At 44.6% G+C, this 22,588-nt stretch overlaps 1 protein-coding gene across 1 annotated transcript; it reads right to left on the reverse strand.

Moving 5' to 3' along the window:
• Nucleotides 1–127: 127 nt before the first annotated feature.
• Nucleotides 128–21,458, reverse strand: LOC311504447 (neurabin-2-like). Its single transcript, XM_084567547.1, has 11 exons — nucleotides 21,408–21,458; nucleotides 19,678–21,144; nucleotides 9,801–9,933; nucleotides 7,932–8,052; nucleotides 7,531–7,635; nucleotides 5,116–5,248; nucleotides 3,103–3,255; nucleotides 2,945–2,998; nucleotides 2,628–2,857; nucleotides 2,447–2,543; nucleotides 128–1,633 (listed from the first exon to the last, which is right to left on the reverse strand). Exons 2-11 carry the CDS (start codon nucleotides 21,022–21,024, stop codon nucleotides 1,583–1,585), a joined length of 2,424 nt encoding a protein of 807 aa, XP_084423673.1. The 5' UTR covers nucleotides 21,025–21,144; nucleotides 21,408–21,458; the 3' UTR covers nucleotides 128–1,582.
• Between the last annotated feature and the right edge of the window lie 1,130 nt (nucleotides 21,459–22,588).

Consider the following 22,588-nt stretch of genomic DNA (forward strand, 5'->3'; position numbering starts at 1 on the left):
CCGCAAAAATTTTCGGCCGAAATTTTTCAGTGCATCCCTAGTTGATAATTTTGTATGAATGTAGCCAGACAATGCTTCTTGTCTGCGTCTCCTTGCGTTAAAATAAAAACACGCGATTCCACCGCAATCACTGTTGACCATTTATTCCACAAAACATACAATGCAAATGCATGTGCACTGTACAAGCCTTAAGATTATGAAAATACTCATGCCTGTTTTTTTTTTTTTTTTCTTCAATTAAGTAACCTTAAATTTCGTAGTCATCCAGATCTACTACATGTTTTACATGACACAAGTATTACTCTGTCTATTGGACTCCTTGCATTGATTCTTCTCAGTTTTTGTTCGTGTTAGCTCATATTTCCACCTTGACTATGTTATTATAAATATTAAGTAAAATTAAAATATTTCAGTCTGACCCGAACTATACAAACATACTGGTATGACAGTTGACACGAGTAGACTTAAACTGTGCGTAAAACTGAAACAGGTAAAAACCTGGCAGTGTTTTTCCATGTGCTACACACAGCGGTGTCAAGTGCAGCTGCTGGTTAAATCTAAGACTTTGCTGCTGGTAACGGATTCTTTTAACACCCCAGTCCAGTAATGGTTCTCACATCAGTAGTCCTAACTAGTTACACAAGTCCTTGACAAACATCCATTTGAGAGGGGACAAGAAAGGTCCATCGTCATTTGTGGCACAGCAGTTGTGGAGGAGGAGGCTTGTTTCCTTGGTCCTGTTTTTTTTTTTTTTTTTTTTTTTTTGTCCTTTTCTTTTTTTTGAAAGAAGCGAGGGGTTGAAATCAGAGGACTGTCCGCTCGTTGTAGAGTCTCGGTGTGTAGAAAATAACACAAACACTTCTGAAAGGTAGGCAGCAGGTGGCTCTCAGGGTTATGTGTGAAGACCCCTACAAAGGTTGGGTTACCGTTTGTACAGTTTGTGAAGACGCGTCAGACTTGTTCCCGTTTATTCCTCCGTTCCAGTGAAGCACCACGTTCACGTCCTCTTTCAGTGCAATCTCCATTCAATGTACTCATCACATAAAATATACATCAACCCTCTATCTCATTAGTTTATATTATGTTAAATGTTATACACATTAAAAGTTTTTTGTTTTTTTTTTACAAACCAAACTGATTGTTAAACCACACAGTATCACATCTGTACAAAAAAAAGGTCACGAAACGAGGCGAAAGAAAGAAAGAAAGGATTTAGTTGTTTTTTGTTTTTTTGTTGTTTTTTTTTTTGGCAATTAAAACGCAACAGCCTGGCCTGTCACAAAACCACAAATGAAGGGATTAAATACTGAATTAAAAAGGAACGGCATGTCTAGAGCTCGACAAGAGTCCGTGTACGCTAAACCTGCTCTCCGCCTTCCCGTAAACAGAAAAAACATGGTTAAAAGGGTTAAGTGGCTGAAATACGGACAGAGCCTGAGGACACGTATGGACAGTATGCGACCGGAAAACCAAGCCCGAGTTGGAGACGAGAGATGCAGTTCGTTGAAAGTACGATAACACTCCTTCATCTGGTGAAGTTCTGTATGTGATGGGGAGGGGAGGGGAGGGGAGGGAAAGGCTTTTATAAAGGTTCAGATTTCAGCTCCTCCACCCTGCACTCCAGGTCGGCCACCTAGGAAAGAAAGAGAGAGGATAATGTAGTTATATATTTTGCAACAGCAGTGTGAATCATGTTGGGATTTTGGGGCCAATTATAATAGCATGTCCTCAAGCTGCAGCTAAAGTTTCCTTCCAGCTAAAGCTAACGTCAGAATACGCTGCAAAAGCACAGTCACAAAAAAATCTCAATGGGCTACAAAACCACCGTTGAAAATACTTCCTTTATGGCTGAATGTCCGCGGGCCAAACGGTACAGAAATTGAAATTTCCGTACTGAGACGTGCACGAGGAATCTACATTAAGATTTAAATGGCTGCAGGCCTGAGACAGAGATTCTCGTACGTCTCGACACAGATTAAAAGTTCTTCAAAGCGCGTTGTCTCTTCTGGCGTAAGGGAACTTGATAAATTTTTCAGCAAATACAAAATAAAATTTGCTTCTTGCTCCAGGAGAAGTACTGCAACAGTGGAATTTATATTGTATTCTCTCTTGGCAGTTTTGGGAATAGGCTTTGGTGATTTCCTTGTGTGTGTGCGCATCCTGCTGGGGGTGGCTGCTGCCATCAAGGAGTGTCATTGCTATGGGGTGGGGGTGCCTGGTCTGGTCTAGGTGGGTGGTACATGTCTAAGGAACATCCACACGAATGCCAGATCCAAACGTTTCCCAGCAGAACACTGAATTGTCACAAGATGGTTAATGGTGGTTACTTCTCCTGTCAGTGGTTTTAATGTTGTGGCTGATCGGTGTATTCAGTTTTTAATATAGCAGGCCAGGAAGAACAAATATCTTTAACTTTATCTGGGCTTTGAGTATGAAAGCTACGCACCTGCTCCTGGAGTTGTCCCGACTCCTCTTTCAGAAGAGAGGCCTCGGCCCCGACTTGTGCACAACGCTGGGTCTCCTTCTTCAGATACTCGATCTCCCTGTTTAAGGATGACGGCATTTTAGCCCAAACGCAACATATCCACACGACTCTACTCGTCTTTTTGGAGTTAAACCGCTCTTACTTTTGCTGATACTCCTTAATCAGACGCTTGGCTTTGCTGTACTTGCGCTCCAGGGCCTGATACTGGGCCTGCGTCTCCTTCAGGTGCTCGTCCACCGCCTGGCACAGGCTCTGAGCCTCCATCCAGTAGCCCTCCAGCTTCTCCATCCGCTCCTTGTTGTCCTGCAGGGTCTGCTCCAGCTGGGCCTTGTCCATGCGCCAGCGCTGCTTCTCCTGCTCCGCGTGATGCAGCTGGAAACACGAGCGAAGAATCCATTTCAGTGCCAGTCAATAACACACGCGCCTTCTTCCTACAGAATGATCTAAAACAATCATTACCTTTCTCTTGAGCTGCTGGATCTCGGCCTGCGTCACCGCGTGCTTTATTTGGAGCTTGAAGCAAGAACGAGACCATTTTAAATACACGTGTTCATGTTAGGTACACCAGGGACGACAAGCTGTGATTACAGAGGAAACGTTCCACTTAAGGGATTCACCTCTTTGTATTTATGGGCCAGCTTCTCAGGGTCCGTCTCCAGAGGGGACATGTCCTCGTTCTCCGCCAAGTCGAACACCTCGATGGCGCTGGGATACGGCGGACTGGCCTCCTCGTCGTCATCCTCTTCCTCGTCTGTGCCGTATTCTCCACCCTGCGGGGATGAAGTCAAGTTTAGGAAGACAGGAAAACATGCTGATTCATTATTTATGAGGAACCTCTCTTTGTTTAGTATCATTATAAAGTTCCTTCCGCCACATTTGTGCATAGGAGACAGGAGCAACGTCCTCTAGTGACAATTAAAAGCCCTACTGGAAATAACAGAGGGAATATTAATCTGTTTGTCTTCTTTTTTTAGTTAACTATCCTCTTAAAGTCACAGAAACTGATGTACCTTATACAGAGATATCTGAATTTACTGTTTAAATTTATTTTTTAGACATTAGGTACTGGTTTCTCTGAGGTAAAGTCAGATCTATATGATTCCTGCCATTAAAAACAGGAAGACACAAATAAATGGTTGTCTTAATTTTCTTCTGTGATACCAAATGAACACTAGATGGCGCAAAACTCAAGCGCCACTCCACACTTTCTATTATACAACCTAGTGCTTTTCAAGAACCACCCACCCCTCACCATGTTTACTAATGGGGCAACATCCTCTCCGTTATTATAATGGAGCCAGAGGCACTTTTCGAGGACGTCTTCCTTTCATGTAAACTCAAACCAAAGTAAATGTGAGACACGATAGGGCACGCGAGGACACAAAATCTGACTCATCCTTATTCGAGCACGTTACGGAGCACGGTTTACCGCCGTTTGATCGTGTCGATAGTACGAGCTGCATATATCTCTGTGTGGTTTTTCCTCAGAAGGTACACACAGCACGCGTGCCACAATAAAGATGGTTGCTAGTGTTCGTGATGGAGGTACATTTCATAATCCTAAAAGACACACAGGGCCAACAGAGGATTTAAAAAAAAAAAAGCCATGTTTTTCATTTTAGGGTAGTATTGGGGTTTGTGCAGGACTATATGTCCTGGTACAATATAGGACTCTTGTAATGAATTTAACACCTGTACGAAAATAAAAATCTGATAATTTGATTGAAGTGTTCTGTGTGCATGCATGCAAGTAGAGGGGGAGGGGAGGGAGGAAGCTGGATTAGTAAGCATTGCACCCTCACTTCTCCACTGTGCATGTGCACACACATTACACCATCTGTGGCCAAGTTTATGTGGACAATATTTGTTCAAACCGACTGAGCTCAGGGTTAGGGTTACGGTTTGCATGGACGCTTAATAAAATGATCTTTGCAGATTTATAGTATGTGTTTAGACGCCCTAATACAGGGGTCAAACACATTTGATTAGTTCAGGGGACACATACAGCCCAATTTGATCTCAAAGGGGCCCGAACCAGTAACACAATAGTGTATTAACCTATAAATAATGACAACTCCAAATGTTTCTCTTTGTTTTAGTGCAAAGAAGTACATTATGAAAGTGTTTACATTAAATTAACCGCACTATTACAAAACATGCAATGAACAACCGGACATTTCTTAAGAAAAAGAAGTGTAATTTCTGTACAGTTCTAGGTCTCTGTGTCGTGTTATGTCCACAGCTCTTACTAAAACTGTGTGAAACCTTGGAATAGCAGCTACTTTTATTAGAAAAAAATTGCAGTAAGTGTCATCAATGTAATTTTTGCACTTTGCAAATTCATCCCACGGGCCAGATTAGACCCTCTGGTGGGCCACTTTTGGCCCGCGGGCTGTATGTTTGAAACCGTGCCCTAAAACGTTAATCAAAATTGAGCTATATTGACATGTGTAAAGCAGTTCTGCCCTCCGTGCGTTCACACCACCCCCCTCAATCTGATTGACAAGTTCTTTCGATTGGGTCAGTTTGTTCTTATTGATCGATTGATTGATTACTGAGGAATACTACTGTCCATGTAGCCCGTCCCACTTGTGTCTCGGACCAATAGTGTTTTGTTTTTTAAGACCGACCTCTTGTTCGTCCATGTACTGGTTGTAGCGCTGCTCCATCATCTCCCTCTGCCAGCGCTCTTGCTCCAAGGTCTGCTGGATGAGCTGGGCCACTTCGCTCTGTTCACCCGGCTTCTCTCGCCCGATCACAAACCTGCGTCGGGACATCAATCAGCTCAGTCAGGACTGACTGAAGTAGTCCTTTATTTGTTATTGAATTCTAAATAATCCAAGCTGTCAGTGTTTTTGCCCCCATCACTGATTGTATTATCACTTTATACATCCATTAAGACAAAAAAGTGTAATACACTGAATGCAGCCTTCAGGAGCTGGTATAGTGTAATGTATTAATGCAGTTAGGAATGTGGCTGGCTCTCTGATGGCAGAAAATGGCTTCCTGTTTACAGCCCTTCTCTACAGACTAAAATCATACCCTCAACACTGCGTTGCTTTTAGCTCATTGTACAGTTGGTTATACGGGCTGATCTATGTTTCCTGATTGAGGCTTTCAAATCCCTGTCCAATTAAAGCAGACCGTAAACAGGGAAAAGTACTGTACAGTGAATCCCCGGCAAAGCCACAAACGGTTATTAAGCCAGCCACTGCAGCCTTTCAATTTCTGCAGCACTAACGGGTAATTAAATGCTCACAAACACACTTCCTGTCCCAGTCTATTTGTCTGCCTGGCGTTTTTTTTTTTTATGAATAGGTCGGAGCTCTGTTGCCCTTCGTCGACACTGCTGCTATCAGATCCATAATGCATGAGCTATCTATGGAGGTCTCTGATCTTCACCCAGTCACACAACGCTAAGAATTATCCCAACAGCTCTGACCACGAAACCCTGAATTATGAATGAGCATAGACGACAAAAGGAGCACACAGGAGCCGGCAGCGCCACCAAAACTCCAAAGAGCAAAGGCTACGAATAGCTCTCTGGCATTTCTAAAAGATAATTTTGATGCCAACTCTATTTGTTACTGATAACGTGTTTTCTGTGGCTCCAGCGTTGGAAACCTTGGACCCTTATTCAGACTGTCTCCGAAAAGGAGCCTTTCACTGCTAAAGGGTATAATCATGACCCTGTGAGACTTGAGATATAAATCTAACGTCTGGTAAACTGAATGGGCAGGATGTGGTAGAAGTCAGTCCTTGCGTGGCTGTGGGTATACTGTATATATATATATATATATAAAAAGGAAACCATCTCTTGAAGGAAGAATGCTAGATGTCACAGCAAGTTGTACCAACTGAAAGTTAAATAAAACACATGTCCTGGTCACAGCTAAGGCATTTAGAAAACCACAAAATGGCAACATTAGCACGTCAATAAGCTCACAATGGTGATGCTAACATTTTGTTGCTGCTTGCTTAGCAGGTAAAGTTTTCCATTTACACCATTCTAGTTTTTTGCTAATTGACACTTAAGCTGAGGCTAACATGAGTGTGTGAAGCATTTTAACATTTTTTTTTTTAGCTAGCAGTTTTTTTTAGCTAGCGTTTTTTTAGCTAGCAGTAAACACAGAGTAAGACTGAGGTTGATGGGGATGTCTTAAGTTCGGCAAGATTTTAAGTGCTAGTTTAGCATGTTAGCATTCTAACATTTGCTAAACACAAGGTAAAGCTGAGGCTAATGGGACTTACTGAGGTGTAGCAGGTAAAATCTTTAGTGCTAATTTAGCTTGTTAGCATTCAGTTGTGTGCTAATTAGCACTAAACACAAGTTAAAGCTGAGGCTGAATCGGCATGTCTATATTTTTGCAGGTCAGAATATTAGCATTAAGAAATAAATCAAAACACCGTCAATAAGCTCACAATGGTGATGCTAACATTTTGTTGCTGCTTGCTTAGCAGATAAAGTTTTCCATTTACACCATTCTAGTTTTTTGTTTGCTAATTGACACTTAAGCTGAGGCTAACATGAGAGTGTGAAGCATTTTAACATTTTTTTTAGCTAGCAGTTTTTTTTAGCTAGCGTTTTTTTAGCTAGCAGTAAACACAGAGTAAGGCTGAGGTTGATGGGGATGTCTTAAGTTCGGCAAGATTTTAAGTGCTAGTTTAGCATGTTAGCATTCTAACATTTGCTAAACACAAGGTAAAGCTGAAGCTAATGGGACTTACTGAGGTGTAGCAGGTAAAATCTTTAGTGCTAATTTAGCTTGTTAGCATTCAGTTGTGTGCCAATTAGCACTAAACACGAGTTAAAGCTGAGGCTGAATCGGCATGTCTTTATTTTTGCAGGTCAGAATATTAGCATTAAGAAATAAATCAAAGCACCGTACACGTTTTGAGCTGGGATACTTAAGTATGGACCAAAGCGATGAACCAGCTAACAGATTTCCGTAACGAGGTGGCTAATAAAACTAGATGATTTTTTATTTCTTGGGGTAAAACTGAGTCAAAGCAATAGAAATGCTACTCTTCAGATTGACTCTTACTTGACGGTTCCTGAGGTGTTCCTGAGCACGGAGGCGGCAAAGTTCTGGGTGACTCCCACCAAACTGGTCCCATCCACCTCCACAATCAGATCATTCACCTGGATCCTGAGGGAGACAGTTTAGGGGTTTACACAAATAGCTCAGCAGTGGCCTTTGTTCATCCTCTTTATTCCTAAGCCCACACTCCAGCAGCACTCCATTTACAAGTCCTCATTCTTGGCAGCATGTGGAGTTGCCAGGAATCAATACAGGCAAGTGGGACAATCGCATCCACTCCTGGCAATGCAACTAAAACTCCTGAAGCTAACCTCAGGATTAAATATAATTTACAAAGCAGGATTTTTCAGTATCTTAAGTATTTCTTTAGGGCAGCAATCAGGCTGAAGCATAAACTGACATACCTGCCATCCCTGTGTGCTGCGCCTCCTTCTGTGACTGTCTTGACAAAGATGCCCAGTTTCTCCAGGCCCATGTCGGCGCCAGCACCCATCCCGATGATACTGATGCCCAGGCCATCGCCATCTGAAAGAGTGCAGAAACACCAGACTAGTTTTAAGTTGTTAAACAGGTTTGGCTGAGTTTGATTCATCATATCGCCGTCATCATATAGAGTCAAGTGTGAAGCACTGTTGCAGCTCTTTGCGGCTGAAAATCAGGCCACATGTCGGCTAATAATTCTGCAATAACATTTTTTTTTTTTTCATGTGAGCAAGGTTAGGTTGAAATTCAAAGTCACCAAAACCCAGAAAAAACATCAACACAGCCAATATTTTAAATAGTGCACCGTTTGCACTGATATTTTCTTGCTACCGCTCTTCTTTTTTTACTGCTTTTGTTTCCATTACATTGAAAACTACAGCCATCAGCTCTCGGTGTGCAGAAGAGCATGAAAGCAGCGACAGGAATGAGTACTTCCTTCATGCTTCCTTTATATGCATCCTCATGCATGACATAAACAAACCAAAGAAACACTCTTAGTTAGCACTGCTTGCACTGCTTTTGTTCAATAGTGTAGCTTTAAGTGATTCACCGTACAATTTAATAAACTAATCTTGTAGCAGCCTACAGTCTTTATATTGCATACGTATATCGTGCCTGCAGCTCAAAGTGCTTTACCTTAAGAAATAAAACAGTTACAGGAACAGAGCTCACAATTTAAACAGTTAAAAAGAGTTTGTTTTAATAGGGCAGAAGTATCCGTAGCCGACAGCGGTTCTGGTTAAAACCCAAGATAAAAAGATTTTTCTGATCCAGCTGAAGAATCTCTTTGATTTTTTTTTTTTGGTACAGTGAGCAGCACTGTGTGAAAATGAGGGGGTCTTCGGTGGATATGTAGGAAAACCTTGCAGCAAATCTACCACAGTAAGGAGAAAGTCCATAAAAAGAAGCAGTGGGATCTGAAACCAATCAAAACACTAACTAGAGGCCATGTAAGGATCAGGAGTGATGTGGGCTTTTTTTTTTTTTTTCTTGGTACATTTTAAAACTGAAAACTAATGGAATTATAGCTGCAATGAAAGCATGACTTAGCTCCTGCTTATCTCACAAACAAAACAAGAGCCGGCCTTCGTGTGGTCTCGAATAATAAAATGCTATTTTTCTCTTGATGCGACTTAAAAGCTAGATCAGATTACCACGTCGTTTTGATGCTGGAGTAACACATTAATCTTAAGAGCGGATTCTTCTCTCACCACAGTTTCTGCCTTTTTATCCATGGCTAAATGAATGTAGACAGAACACACATGAGCACATCATTCATATTAAACACGGTCACAAGTGGTATCCCATGTAACCTGCCGTGCTTCTAAATATAGTCTTCCTCTATACATATATTAATATGCTGAAGAGATGCTGGAATGATGGATAAGTGAGGAGAAAGGGAAGGTAAGAATTTGCACCGCTGCACTTACTTTGCCTTCCGCGAAGACAGACGGTTGGCAGACGGCAGCTGGTGAACACTGTCGGGAATTTAACTTAAAGCAACAGCGCGGGACTTTTACATATAATTGAAGGTTTGTAACATTTAAGCCCTTTTAAAACTAATTAATCAACAGATGGAAAAAAGACTTTAGAATGTAGACATACTGTACGTCACTCACATTAGCAGTGTTTGTGTAATTCCTCTTACTGCCCTAAGGGGGAGACAAACGTTCTGCGCTTTTGCTTTAAGTAATTAATTGTACGATTTTTCACAAAGTGACAGTTTAGACATTTAAATGCCTTCCTATGACTCGGCGTTGCTCTGTGGCTAATTTCCTAATGTGCACTACCTTTCTCTAGCTCCACAGGAAACAGGTCTAGCCTCTCCACCCTCTTCTCCAGCTCGTACTCAGCGGACGCCGCCATGGGATCCACGTCTTCATTACGTCTGTCGTAGTCCTCGTTGGGATAGGTGGCAAACACCTGTAGGAGGAGACGGGATAAGAGTCACATTTTAAGTCACAACGAAGATGTGTTTTCATATGACATGTCTTGATCTGCCCCCCACCCCCAATCTGATCCAACACTGGCGCAAAAGCTCTTTTCTAAACGGTATGCCTCCCTACCTGTGCATCTTTCCTCGACCAGTAGAAGTGCTGGCTTCAGCTCTGCTTTCAAACATGCGTAGATGGAGCCTTCTAAAGCCACCGGAGCTAATCAATCAAGGTTGGATTTGCTAGCCCGGTCGTTACAGGAAACACGTAAAAAAACAGCACTCCACTAGCTGTGTTAAAGGAATTTTAAATCTCTTTGTTAAAGTCTGTGAGAGGCCGTGCAAATGTTTGTGCAGTTCAGTTTATTCAAAGGAAAATGTGTTTTCCTTTTAGCATAAAGGCTAGTAGTAGCCCCTGGGTCCTTTCTTTTGTAAGTGAGCCTTAGCTATGGTAACTTGTCACCTTCTCAGCTAAACACCCGGCTTCTTCTTGCATTTACTCCAAATATAGTAACCGCCACTGAGAACAGAGTCACTTCCTGTGCACCAAGGAGACCATTGAATGCTTCAGAATCTCTAGAATGCGTGCATGAGTGATTCAGATTTTGATGCCAGTATCTCAGCTTACTTCATAAAAAATTAATTTCAGACTATTATTAGTACATGACCATCTTAAGCTCACACAAATGGTAAAATTAGTTTAGTCTGTTCAATTTAGAAGTAACGCAACTCAACCATTTCTGTCATCATGTGAAAGGACTCACTGAAGTTCAGTCATTCATTATTTCCAGGTTTGCTAAACCAAATACCAAATGCTCAGAGGTTTCGGTGATGCAGCCGAGACAGACAAGCAAGGATTCACGGTTTGATAATAACTGACCACCACCGTTAACGCAGACGTAATGCAATTCAGATTCATTGACCGCTCCAGCTGAGACAGCCGCAGCATTTCCTCGAGGCCCTCGGAGCTGTGTCGCTTCACAGCGGTAATCCGTATCAAACACACTCGGGGAAAATCAATCGCAAAACCACTGAAGCTGCTCTCAAGGAGACAGAGGCCTCTGTTTTCAGGGCTCAACTTCCCACATTCACTCTGGTCTAACAGCATGACAGTTTACATAACCACCTCCAGCATGCTAATGGAGGCCTTCTGCAGCTGCTCACAGGCCTCACACACACACACACAGAGACAGAAAGAGAGAAAGAGAGAGAAGAAGTAAGCTGAATCTTTAAAAGCCTCACTTTCAGTCTTTTCCGAGGTGATTATGTATGCACCACCTTGCACGCTCCACTAGCTCCACTAATTCAGCGCCGGACCTGCTCCTTTCACACGTTCTTTGACTTATTTCATTAATTTTCTCCTCTCGCCACAATCTCCGCCACGCTTTTTTTTTTTTCTCCACACGTTCTCCTCGAGCCTTTGTTTTCTTTTGTTCCATCTCTCGCGTGTCGTGTCCGGTCGCTCCGTTTTGTCCATCTGTGTCACGCAGTAGCATCTCGTAGCCCGGGCGCTGCTGCTCTCCGGTCGGTCGTACAGTATGGGCCCCGTCTCCGTGGCAACCCCACAGTAAAGAGCCTGTCAGTTTTGACAGCTCCTTTGAAATAAAAACCAGGCCCCTCCTCTCTCGAAACGCATTCAGCATCATTGTATTCTCAAGCATCGTTGAACGCCACACAAGCCTCTGCCCCTACTTGTATGCTTTCGTTACCGATATAAAATTATGTTAAAATGGTATCAAGCCAAACTAGAAAGAGTTGAGAAGCTTTCAGATATTGGGTTTACTCTCTTTTTAATCATTAATGCACAAAGTAATTCAACCAAAAAGGAAGAGACAACAACAATGTAATCCCAAAATAATAAATTGCATTAAAACCAATGCTATTTCTCGAACTGCTGTTTTAGTTTACGCCGAACCTGACCCCGCTGCTCGTGACCGATGGCATGGGAGCAGCACGGAAGTCTAATGGCTTTTGATTTAGGTTACCTTTGTATTTAGACGGATTAACCGAACGTGGATTACAGACGCACAAAATACACTGTTCGCATCCCAAGCAAACGGAGCACAAAACAACAACAACAGCGCACTCCTGGCCCGCGTGCCGCTGTCACACTCTCACGTGGCACTGGCTTGGCTCCTTGAGTGTACAGATCAAGAGGCCACAGCTGGTGGCTTGCGGTGCCCTCATTTTTTTTTTTTTTTTTTTTTTACGCCCACAGCGCTGCAGAAGATCAAACGGCATTTAACGTGGCACTGGAAACGCGGCCTTTGTCTGCACGTGCGTCGTGCCCAGCGGCCATGGGAAAGTTTTTAGGGTGGACTCAAGTCTCGCCTTCGCTGATAGAATTAACACTTTCGCTTCCAGCTGGAGGATTTTCCCCCCTCTCCTTCGAGACAATGATCCCGCACGGGGCAGACAGACTAATTGGGATCCTGCACAATGCAACCTCTGACCCAGCCTCATCTTAGCATGCAGAGCGGCAGACGAACTCCTGTAACAGTGAGGTGGCTATCTTTGGAAGACAAACATTGGGATTAAAGGCAGGGTGGTGGTGATGGGGTGGGGGGTGGGCAGAGCTGGAGAAGGACGCTGTTCCAGTTGTGGCAGATAGTAGGTCAGAGGAGCTAACAGATGGCCAGGAAACTCCCTTCCTCCCTCCCTCTCTCTCTCTCTCTCTCTCTGCTACCAGGCGCCTGGGATGTCCTACAAAAGCTCTGTGGGCAACTAGCTCGAGCCACTCACCCAGCCAACAGATTGTGTTTGTTTCTGCAAAGAGCACCCACTTGGGATTGTAAAGAGTATTAAAAGCAGCCAGTAAGTGACAACTACCATTTTACGACGCAGTTGCGGAGACAGAGCGAGAGATGGCTAAATGATAGAGCTGCTCCGGAGGCCTCTGCTCTGCTACGGCGTGGCTCCGTCGCTGATGGCCCTCTGGCTACACTGTGATTGGGTAACACTGTGGTGTTAACTAGCAAGTCCGTCCGTTACCCCCACCCACCGCCCACCCCTGCTGCCCACAGCAGCGTGTCAACTGCTGTGTTTCCCTCCCTCTTGACTCCAAAAACAGGTCTAATTTTGGATTCAGCCAATTGGATGTGTGGAGGTGGTGCCATTGGTTTCTCACAACAGAAATAGAGTTTTCCACCCTCTCTGGATTCTGCAGCAACCAACTTTCCATCATTTGTATTAGTCATTCTACTCCTTCTATTATTTCAACTGGCTCCTGGCATGTGAGATCACCGGCTACTCTCAATAAGTGCCTTCAATGCCCATGTGCATTATGTCGATTATTACCATGTGATATTTGAGAAATAGCTGCTCCTACCTTGGGGTCCTCATTTTTCTCTGTGTGCTGTGATTAATCCAACACTGTTTGGGGTCAGGAGGCATGTACGGCGGTTAATTAAGCTGTCGAGCGTGCCGCGCTTTCCCCAACCTCCGCGGGGTTAGACAAGTGGCAGGTAATCGCAGTCTAAATCCTCCAAAAATTGGGGGTTAATCCAGATCCCAGATGTGCGACACGCAGGCAGGGTAAAAAAAAAAAAAAGAAGAAGTGGCCTTGCCTGCCATTACGTCGGGCCAATAAAAGGGATATGGTGGGTTCGTCATAGTAACGGATGCATGACACCAAAGCCTGTCAGTTTTGGCAGGACAGTCTTTGGTCGTCAGTCATGTTTAGGCTTAGCGGTGACCCCGGGGGAAAGACGCTGCTGCCTGAGAATAAGGTCAGCCAGGATTGAATAGCACTACAGGGTGATACAACAATGAGGTTCGTCACGGTTTTTGCCTTACATATTAACATATACAAAACGTATGCATTATCTTCTTCTGTTATTTGTTATCTGCATAATTCATTTATTATAGTTTTTAATATGGCACCTTATACTAGATTTACATGCTATACAGCTTTGTGCTTAAGCACACAGAGATTATAAAATAAATACTGTATTTTATTCTGCATACTTAATTTCATACACGTCCTCATTCTCTCTACCTCTCTCTGAGCTGCTGTGATTTTAGAGCAGGCTGTAATGTCCCCGTACAGTATGTCTTACTGTGAACAAATCCCATTTAGAACCAACAATGAGCTGATATTCAAAGCCGTACGCAATTTATTCCTCTCTTGTTGTCCAATAGCTTCTAAAAGCACACTTATAAGTGGTGCCATTAAAATGGGTGACATGTACGCGACATGAAATAGTGGCTGTATTAAATGCCACACAACAATGTGGACAATGAAGTCTAGAAAGTCAGACTTAAAGAATAGACGGCTGGCTGCGACGTTACCTCAAGTCACCTGGGTCTAGATCGACTACAACCAACAGCCAGACGGCACATACCGCACGTTCTGCAGCTAGAAACCGTCGCACAGAACTGGTCTTTCCTGACTCACATCAGTTGGTGCAGAGTTTATGAATTCTAAATGTTCGTGTCGTCGTAAATAAAAATGCATATTTTAAGTCGGATTGGATGTAGATCAAGAGTTTGTCTTCTCAAGCTTACTTCTAAGTGATTCTCTCTGACCGACACGCTCTGCAGTAGCTTAAGCAATCGACTGAAATGCCGCCATCATATGTCCAACTAGGAGACACACCGCCAAAATAGGGTCACAGACATTCACAGACAGCATGACACTGGCCAACGGCCGACCATTGACTCCAATAATCGCCCTTATTCTTCATCAATAAAGCGTAAACTTAATCATTAGGATCTAAAGAAGCTGAATATAAATCTTCGCCGGTTCATCCGGTGCAGTTGCAGCGGGCGCCGATCACTCGAGCCAGTGTTATTCATTCTGACAAGGCGATGGCAGGTTGGACAGGACAAAACAGCACTCAGACATCATGAGCGAGAGACGTTGCATAATGTGGCTTGTCGCAGCAACCTGAGCGAGTGGGCACATCGCATATAAACGCTTGCAACCCACCACCACCACCACAGCACGGCTGAGAAGTGGGGCAGCGTGACCTTGTTGATTATCTGTCTGGTCTCCCACCCCCTACCCTTGCTGTGAGTAATGCACTGTATGAAATACTGCAAGCCTGCTGCTGAGTCTAAGTAATAGACAGTTTGAGGGTACTTTGACATATGGTGATGTATTACCGCTCCCTGGGCGATACCTCTGCGGCTGACCCGTGTGGCGAACAGAATCAGCCAAAAGGTGGCATTTCAACCTTCCCCTCCTTCCGTGCTTGCCAAAATTCAACACCTTCGGTTTATTACAATAGAAGATACAGTCATTGTTTGTGCTAATGATACGTTGTGAAAGCAAATCATAGGTGTTGTTTGAGCAGGCTGGCGGGAGCGCGGTTCAGGGTCGTGTAGGCGGCCGAAACCCACGAGTATGAGTGAGTGTGTGTGACGGTGGAAAAGGGGGGCATAGAGAGTGTAAGAGTAGGCAAGGTGATGAGCGAGCAAGGTGATGCATGAAAAATAAATCTGATTATATCTGGTTTGGATGGAACAGAACAAATCCAGGACAGATTATCTGTTCTTTCTTTTTTTTTTTTAAACGAAAACCTCAAATGAATAATTGAAAAGGCATAAACTACACTACACTGATAACGAGTGATACAAGAACGAAGCCAAAACAATCAAGCTGAACAAATAAACAAGACACGAGACGCGGCTTCCTGTGTTCGCGAAGGAGGGCGGCCCTGAAAGGCGAGGCGAGGCGAGTCTGTGACGATAACAATGCTGCTATTTTTACTAACAGTAGCAGACTGGTGACAAAGAGCGAAAAAAAGGGAGGAAAGAAGGAGCGAGGGAAAGAGTGTCAGGAGGAGCAAACAAAGAGCCGAGTGTGAACGCTACCCCGAGCAGAACTGCTATTTTTTTTTTTTACCAGTTTGAGAGGGCAGTAAGACAGACAGACACACAGACGGACAGAGAGGAGCGTTCAGGGACAAAGAAAGACACGCGCCCAGGCGTCCAACCCGCCGTCAACACAAGGAGGCCTAATTGTGCTGAACTGTTGCACAGTGGGGGGAAATATGTCCCTAAAAATGGACACTTCCTGTTTGGAAGAGAAGCCAAAGGACAGCGTTATACAGTGGCATGACATTTGAGCTGCATAAGAATGCCCCTCCCATTTGACCTCACGCCTCCCCCCCCCTCCACTCGTTTTTACTCTCATCCACCCCTGCATCAATCTCCATAACAAAAGGCCACAGTGATACAGTGTGAAAGGGCTCACTAGGAGGTTATTCTCCAGCGTCGGATGCAGGGTCACAACCAAATTCTGCTTTTCATCAAAGCCGATGAGTTATGGCTATTTATCACCCCGCGCACAATGCTTCCTCCTGCTATCCACCTTTAATCTCACAAGGGTAATAGAAGAGGTCTTTTTTTTATGTATCACAATTGCATGATAGGGATTCAAAGCTCACGCACGGTTTATTTGGGGTTTATGGGATTGTTTTGGCTCTTTATATTAGAGATTAAGACGTCAGCATGAGTAAAACTAGCTCACACGTACATGCACATTGCCCCTCAAAAATTAAAACGTAGCATTTTCATTTGTAGACGTCGCTTGCTACAGGTATTAAGAGTTTTTACTTAAAGACTGTCATTTATATTCTTACAGTTAAATCATTTAGTGTATCCTTGAGACCTGAGAAATATGTTGACTGCCTTTCTTTCTAAATAAAAACATCTGCAAAGCTGTCTTTTTAAACACTTTGTAACCTATTTTTTTTTTTTCCATCACTCAGTAATCTTCTTCTCTGTGTTTTTTTCAGTAACTGGAAATGAAAGTATTAAACAAACTATGTAAAAGGGTAATTGTACCACATAGGAAACGAAAAGTCTGACATTTCAGCTACTCAACCATAACCTGGTCCTCCTCCAGAAGTGGAATTTGTTGCTCTCGCTCTCTATGATAAACGTTGCTCTTTATACAAATGGAAATGACACCTATTCTGTCACCTATGTATGATGACGTAGGGCCCGTCCACACGGAGACGCCTTTTGGTCTAAACGCAGGTGTTTTCCATCGTTTTGGCCGATCGTCCGCACAAGTCCTGTAAACGCATTGCCCTAAAACGCACATTTCTGAAACCTGGTCCCAGGGTGGAAAAATTCGCAAACGGACGGCGAAAAACGCATGCGGGCGTTTCGACTGATGTCATCGCCACACCCCTCGAGCTTAGCCTTCCACCTCTTATAAGCTCGCGAGACGTCTCGTAACAACATCAACAACAATGGCGGACTACATGCTCGTGTTCCTGCTGGAGAAGATATTGAGCCTATTAGGGTTACCAGGGCAAAATATCATTTCTCCTTGAGTTTGGTTTCTTCTAAAGCCGATTTGTAAGCAGCGCTCAAGCTTTATGCGCATGCTCCGCCTCTTCCTCTCTCCGTTTTTGGTGAATTTCTGAAACTGACCTGGAATATGAAGTAGCGTTTTCAGTCGTGTTGAAACGGATCCGTGTGGACGCAGATATTCTTGAAACGATGCCAGGGAAAACGGAGGGGGGAAAAGATCGTTTTCGTACGTGTGGACGAGGCCGTAGTGTGTGACAGCTATAATAAGTGGCTCATTAAAACTCCACAGCACCTCTGGTGGCCAAAAACTCCCCGGGCCGCCTTTAATTTCAGTGATGTTTACCATTTCACATTGTCAAACGTATCGTTAAAGATCCTGACTGATTTATTTTCGGTGAGATATTTCTGTTTAAGTGTTGGAGAATGTGCTTTCATCATATTCGTCATATTTTCACGCACTAGGGCTTTGACTCCGAACTTCGTTATTCGAATATAATTCGATTATTTTAAAAATTGAAGATATTCGAACGAATTTTAGGGATCTCTTAATATTCGAACCTGTATGGGAATTATTTTTTGTAAATGTGTTTGCTTGTAAACGTTGTTTTCAATTCAGATTCCGAGTTTTTTTTTTTTTAACGCCTGGTGAAGTAAAATCGCGAGCTCATTAGCAAGGCTATTGTTGGTCATCTGGGCTCCTGTAGGTAACGTTAGCATGCTGGTTCACGCTTATTTTGTAGCCTATACTAAAACAATGGCCGCGCCAACAACAAGCAAGAGTCTGACTTTTGGGTGAAATGATTTTTGGGCAAAAGTCAAAGCCCTACCTGGGACCCGGTTTCAGAAAAGTGCGTTTTAGGGCAATGCGTTTACAGGATTCGTGTGGACGATCGGCCAAAACGATGCAAAACATCTGCGTTTAGACGAAAACGCGTCTCCGTGTGGACGGCCTCTTAGTAAGTGGCTCATTAAAACTCCACAGCACCTCTGGTGGCCAAAAACTCCCCAGGCTGCCTTTAATTTCAGTGACGTTTACCATTTCACATTGTCAGACGTATCGTTAAAGATCCCGACTGATTCATTTTCGATGAGATATTTCTGTTTAAGCGTTGGAAAATGTGCTTTCATCACATTCGTCATATTTTCACGCACCAATCAGAATTCAGCAATGAGTTGTTGGAAAAGCAGAAGTTAAAATGTTGATTCTGTGTAATCTCAGCTAAGATAGAGAAGGCATTAAAGGAATAGTTCAACATTTTAGGGAGTGGTGATAATTAGTTTACCTTTGAATGAAGGTTGAGGAAGTTGAACGTGCCTGCTCATTGTTAGCTTAGATAAATTCTCTGCAAGAATGAAAATAAGCACATTCCCCATGATGTAAAGTTATTCCTTTAAAGTGTACTGCTGCATTATAGTCACAACTCTTTCATAGCCAAATCAGAGAGGTTGCCGTCACAAGCGTTTACATTCAGTAGAAACATAGGCCTATTTGATCGAATGATGAAACATCAAGCTATAGTCAGAAATCACTGCTGAAAGATGTGGAGCAATGAGAAGAGAACAAGAGCAACTTCTTGACTTGACTAGTCATGATATGGGACAGGAGCGCTTAGTCACTGAAATGGCTTTCTGTGAGTGGGAATGTGCGTGAGAGCCTGTGCAAGCCTCAGACCTCAAGGCAGATCAGAGCAGCAAAGCTGAGCTTCGGGGGAATCGGATGCTCTTGTCCGGATCATTGCACCATCCCCAGACACAGAGAGACACTTCAAATCAACTCCTCCTCCTCCTCCTCCTCCTCCTCCTCTTTCTCGTCTGTCCTTTTCTCTCGTCTCACTGGTCCAAGAGGAGATCACAGTCTTTTTTCCCCCTCACACTTCCTCTGTCTTTCTCACACACAAACGCAAAAACACTCCATTCCTCGCCCAGATCCCACACCCTGTCCGCTGACCTTTCATGTTCCAAGGCAGCAGTACCCACGTCTCTAAAGACAGAGATAATTATCCAGGTCCTTTTGTTCCTCCTCCCCCCCCCCAAACAATTATTTACAGAAGCTGTTCAGATAAGTATCTACATCGTGGCTCTTTTGGGGGCCCGCGTCAGCTGCACAGTAGGAATGCAGGATCTTCTATTAGCAGCTGGCTACCGTGGAGGGAGGGTGTTGTGTATAGTGTGCAAAGCCCAGTGTTGAAACAGGGTAAAAATCAAAATGTCAGCATCAGTCTGACACTGCTGGGTTGAGCGAGTTCATTAAAAGAGCTGACGGTGGCGACGGCTGTGACGGCAACGCAGCAGATAAGCTTTGAGGTCAAGTTCAACGAGCCTCTAAACACACACAGGATGAAAAACATCTCACACAATGTACAACTCAGAGCCCAATATAAGTCTAATTGAACATGGCTCTGGGTGTAGAGTCTGAAAGATGTCCTATCTATAATAATCTATTAATACTCTGCATATCTGCTCACCTTGATGGGGTCTGTGCTGAAGCGAATCTTCCTCGAAGGGGGCGGGTCCTCTTCCGTGGGCAACCCGGAAATCTCCACGCAGCTGGACTCTGGCTCGTAGCGGTCATCTTCCTCCTCTTCCTCCTCGTCCTTCTGGCTTCCTCCGAAGTCCTCCCCCACCGCGCTGTAGGTACTGATATCCACAGAGTCTCGGCCCGACTGGTCGTCTCTGAGCGTCCTGTCCTCCTCCTCCTCCTCCTCCTCGCCGTCCGGCCTGAACACCTCACCGCTCCTTGCAGAGCTTTGCTTCTCACCAGCGGCTTCCCCATTCTCCACGGAGATGCGGATGTCACCTTGCAGGCTTGTGCTGCCGGCCTCCTCGGCTTTGGCTTCAACGCCCGCGTCTGAAAATGTCTTTTCTCTCTGTTCGTTGGGCTCTCCTACGTTGCCGGAAAGTTCAGTAGTCAGGGTACACTGGCCAACATTCTGCCCCCCATTAATGCTTTCAGATGGAGAAGTCCCCCTTCCCCTGGAGACTCTTGGAGACGCATCTTGACCCTTCTGATTGCTTAGCTCTTCCTCTTGGTTGCCTAATGCAAAGGCACTGACCCTCTTTGTGATAATCTTGGAGTTTAACACACCCACCTTGGCACTGACCCCTCTGGAAGGGAGCGGTGGTGTAGAGGAGAGGCGGTGGAGGTTGTTCCGGAGCTCGGCTGCCCGTTCAAACACAGCACTGAGCTGGCTGACCGTAGGGGACACCGCTTCGCTGGTGTCCAGGCTGTCCAGGGACTCGGTGCTGCCATTAAAACGAGCCACCACGTCCAGCCTGCTATCCTGGAAGCCTGAGGCCTTGTCTGTCTTCAGCAGGACCCTGGTGGTGGCCAGCTTCTCCTGCTGCTGCCTCTCCTGCTGCTGCTCGAAGATGCGGCGGGTCTCCTGCAGCTTGGAGTAGCTGGGCGACGAGGCCCGCTGGTGCCCGTTCTCCGGCTTGGTGTCAAACTTGCTGACGCGCTCGGACACGGTGGAACCGAGCTTCAGCAGCGCGCTGTGGTCCACGTTTTCGTTCAGGCTGCCGGCTCTGGGGAGGGAGAGGCGCACGGATTTGTCGGCGTTCCTGGCGAATTCCTCCCCCTCCGCATCGGCCGGGGATGTGGTCTGCATCTGCTGGAACATGTTCTTGATACGGTGCACGTTGGAGCCGTACCTTCGCCCCCGGGGGCCCTCCTGCATGTCCCCATTCGCGGCATTGTCTTTGACGGGCTTCAGGGCCTGCATCCCCGCCTCGTACGCGTTTCTGTGCGGGGATGGGCTCCTGAGCGTGGAGCCAGAGCCGGTGCTCTTGGATGTGGATTCGGTCTTCATCATGGTCAGTCAAGCGGCGCAACGGATGCTCAGCGATGTCGGCATGTCTCTCCTTTCTCGACTCCCGCTGGCAAATCTTGTGTTTACCCGCCAGCCGCCGATCCGAGCGAGGTGGCGCCCAGACTAGCCCGGCAGATGGAGAGAAACAAAAACAACAGATCGCATTAAAGGCCTGCCTGCATCCGCTGCAACACTCGTCTAGTGCAACGGAGAAAGTGAGCACGATGCATCTGTCATTAGCTCGCTTGCAGTTGCAACAATGCAAACCTAACCTTCCGAGATAATTGCATCAGACCGGTCAATGAAAAAAATATATATATATTTGCACAGGAAAATGGAACAGTAACGGGTCGCGGATTTACCGCAGCTGACGACAGATTGCTTACGTTTAATCCCTTTTTAGAGGCAGCATCATTTTGATCTCTTCATTCTGTGAGCTGCAGATTTCTGGTCCTCTGGAGCGGCAGACTGCTGCTGCATGGAGGAGGGAGCAGCTGGGTCATAGCGCCCGTCGCCACCGCCTGCTCCTGTGGGCAATTACAGTCACAATTTATCATGTTTAGCACCGGTGCTCTAACCAGTGGGCAAGTGTATACACGAATAGTGATTGCCAAAAAGAGGAAATCTGCTTGTACATACCCCCAGGAGGCATCTAGACACTAGATATAGGCATGTAATACATACCCCAAGGTGCTATATAGTAATACACATGTGCAGAAATCTGAATAATGTGATAAGAAATCCCAATAAGAAATAAATCAACTGTCAAACAAGTTTATAAAGATACACCAGTGTGAAAATAAAGTGTGAAAACCACTTCCGTATTTTTTTTAGTTTCCTAAAATTAATAAAATGTCACATGATGTAACAAATGATGCCAAAAAAAAAAACCTAATGTCACAAAAAATACAAAAATAAAAGTAAAGTCCTAATTTCATGACTACAATCTCACACAATCTAATAAATAAATAATAAAATATTATTAAAAACACACATCCTTGACAACACACACAGATGTTCCTTTTTCAACCCCACATAACTTTTACAACAGAAGAAGGTACTCGCATGAAATATCTTTTAAAAAACCATGCAACCCCACTTGACTTTGTTTACTCTCGTTTATTTGTGGGGGTTATGTACAAATTGAAATAATTATAATAAATAACCAACGTGGCTGTCAGGTAACCCGACCGGCGCTAGGACCCGGTGAACCCCCGCTCACGTCAAGCCTCCGCGGCCAATAGCACATCCGTTATTCGCAGGCCACATTGTTGCTTCCTGTGTTCTGCATCTGCGCCGATAGACACACTAAACATCATCTGTGAACGTAGACGAAGCGTTTCCCTTTTCTTAAAAAAATAAATAAAAATAAGATTCTGAAACTGCCCACGCAGTCTGGCTTTCTAAACTTATCCGTGGCTCTGTCTTATCTACAAGGCCAACGGTGCAGCTGCGTCATATATAGACAACACTGACATTTCGCGTTCACTTTAACTTGTTGTCACTTGTTTTCGTACTAGCTGCTGTATGTATCTTAGAGCAGTTGAAGGTCTGGGTGTGAAGGACG

The sequence above is a fragment of the Chelon labrosus genome (assembly GCF_963514085.1).
Source record: "Chelon labrosus genome assembly, chromosome: 19".
Taxonomy (NCBI): domain Eukaryota; kingdom Metazoa; phylum Chordata; class Actinopteri; order Mugiliformes; family Mugilidae; genus Chelon; species Chelon labrosus.